The sequence below is a fragment of the Leptopilina heterotoma genome, unplaced genomic scaffold (genome assembly GCF_015476425.1).
Source record: "Leptopilina heterotoma isolate Lh14 unplaced genomic scaffold, ASM1547642v1 Lhet_396, whole genome shotgun sequence".
NCBI lineage: Eukaryota > Metazoa > Arthropoda > Insecta > Hymenoptera > Figitidae > Leptopilina > Leptopilina heterotoma.
In genome coordinates this window covers 569,646-572,410 of record NW_025111061.1, presented here as the reverse complement: position 1 = coordinate 572,410, position 2,765 = coordinate 569,646, and the positions used below count along the sequence as shown (strand labels likewise).

General features: G+C 28.9%; 1 protein-coding gene across 1 annotated transcript; it reads left to right on the top strand.

Moving 5' to 3' along the window:
- Window positions 1-658: 658 nt before the first annotated feature.
- On the top strand, window positions 659-1,766 carry LOC122506106. Its single transcript, XM_043618102.1, has 2 exons — window positions 659-1,272; window positions 1,592-1,766. The coding sequence occupies exons 1-2, from the start codon at window positions 659-661 to the stop codon at window positions 1,764-1,766; spliced, it is 789 nt and encodes a 262-aa protein (XP_043474037.1).
- Window positions 1,767-2,765: the final 999 nt, after the last annotated feature.

The following is a 2,765-nucleotide window of genomic DNA, read 5'->3' as shown; positions in this document are numbered from 1 at the left end:
AACATTATTATTCAACCTAACAATAATACTTTAAAATGTATTATTTATTGTGACGATGAAATTAATTTTGAACCGAAAGATTCTATTGGTCGTTTGTTAGGATTTTCCCATAGAAAATTAGAAGCTAAAGATTATCATGAATCAGATCAACCAGTGTCTATTATTGAAGTCAACTCTTTACGTATAGAATGTAATATAACTACAGGTGCATATATTAACGGTGAAAAAGTACATACAATTCATCAATTTTTCCCTATTGTTCCACCAGGATATAAGATAGTTGAAGTTCCAAATCACGTCATTTACTTACCAGTCTCTGTCAAAACAATATTCAATTACGAATTGTTGATCAAGACGGACATTTAGTTAATTTTCGTGGTGAAACTATAACAATCAGATTACACATAAAGTCTGTTGAATAATGGGAATTGTTTATAATAATAATAATCGAAACAAGATTGGTTTTGGTTATAAAATACAAACACCATGTCACAAACAAATCAGTCAACGACAAACTGTCAAAAGATTAACACCTCAAAATTTAAAACTCCTGAAAAAATTAGGCCTGAAAATTGTAAAAAGAAGAAGAGGTTAAAAAGATTTAAAATATTTTGATCTTGTGTCTGTGTATTTGTGTATAGAACTATTATATTTTGGCATGGACGAGGAACTGTTAAACATTGAACAACCAATTATTTTTGATGAGTCAATTGCACATTATGAAGTGCACACTCAGCAGCCATACACCTCATCAACGTACAATAATAGTGACGAAATTCGAATCGCTGTACAGAATCAAGATCATTGTCTACTTCCGAGCAAAAGTTCAATTCATATCAGTGGAAAACTGTTAAAAACTGATGGAACGCCTGTAACACACACATCTCTGGTTTCTAATGGCGTTTGCCATTTATTTGAAGAAGCAAAATACGAACTCAATGGTGTTGAAATTGATAAAAATAAAAATGTAGCTTTTACAAGCTTAATGAAAAATTACGTTTCTTTTGATGCTACTCAAAGCAAATTTCTTGAAAATGTTGGTTGGTTAGACTTTACTAATGATGCAACATTGACTAATGCACAAGGCTATTTCGATGTTTGTATTCCGTTAAATATGATTTTCGGCTTTGCTGAAGATTATAAAAAAATTGTTGTAAACGCTAAACATGAGCTCATTTTTACAAGATCAAGAATAGATTCAAATGTAGTTCGTCAAACTGCACCTCTTGAAGAATATAAAATTGTCATTGAAAAAGTCGAATGGCTGTTGCCGTATTTAAAATTATCAGATGCTCGAAAATTTAAATTATTAAAGTATATAGAAAAGGATCCGTCGATTTCAATTAGTTTTCGAACATGGGAATTATATGAGTATCCTTTATTACCATTAACGCAAAAACATATTTGGAGCGTAAAAACTTCAACGCAATTCGAGAAACCTAGATTTATTATATTAGGGTTTCAAACAAACAGGAAAAATAATACTACGCCAAAATTCCAGTCATTTTGACCATTGTAACATTTCTGATGTAAAGCTATTTTTAAATTCGCAAAGTTATCCGTATAGAAATATGAACCTTAATATTAATAGAAATCAATATTCTACTTTGTATGAAATGTACACTAATTTACAAGATGTTTATTATGGAAAAGAATCTCAACCGCTTTTGACGAAAAAAGAATTTTTGCAATATGCTCTTTTAATTGTAATAGATTGCTCAAAACAAAATGAAACACTAAAAAGTGGTCCTGTTATATCCGTTTAGAATTTGAATCAAGAGAAAATTTTCCCCCTATCACTTCAGCATATTGTCTAATTTTGCATGGCCGCATAGTTGAATATAAACCATTAAGTGGTATTGTAAGAAAGATTGTATATTTTTTTAAACAAAAATTAATTAAATAATTATAATACCATATTTGAATATAGTTAAAGAAATGAGAAAAAGAATTTAACCATTTATTTATGTATCCAATGTGAAAAGTAAATCAAGCTTTGTAAATTTAAAAAAAAAAATTTTAAGTAATTTATAATTTTTTATTTTTTGTAAATAATAGTTGAATTTTAATAATTCTTAAAGATTAAAAAATTAAAATTCAACTATTTTTTTTATTAAGAAGAAAGAAGCTATCAATAATCCGAATCAAATTTATACAAACAAATTAAATATCTTAAATAAATCTCTATAAGCTCTTAGATTTTATATGTATCGACAGCACAGCTGCCTGAATACAGAAACCTGCTTAATCTGAAAAATATTTTCGAAATTAATTAATAATTTCAAAATTATCAAAGAATCCAGAAAAAAACGGTAGCATGGTGGGATACGAGCCCACGACCTTTCTATTGCCGGTAGACTGCTCTGACCACTGAGCTACATGCACCCCGAGATTCTCCGAATTCCTTGACATATACTATCCCTTCCTACGTTATTTTAATGATAACGTAGAACGTTTCTTAAAGATGGTAAGCCTAGTATTTCAATTCATAGGCAATTATAATTATAATAGAAAGGTCGTGGGCTCGTATCCCACCATGCTACTGTTTTTTTCTGGATTCTTTGATAATTTTGAAATTATTAATTAATTTCGAAAATTTTTTTCAGATTAAGCAGGTTTCTGTATTCGGGCAGCTGTGCTGTCGATACATATAAAATCTAAGAGCTTATAGAGATTTATTTAAGATATTTAATTTGTTTGTATAAATTTGATTCGGATTATTGATAGCTTCTTTCTTCTTAATATTTAACTGCCGAATGATAAAT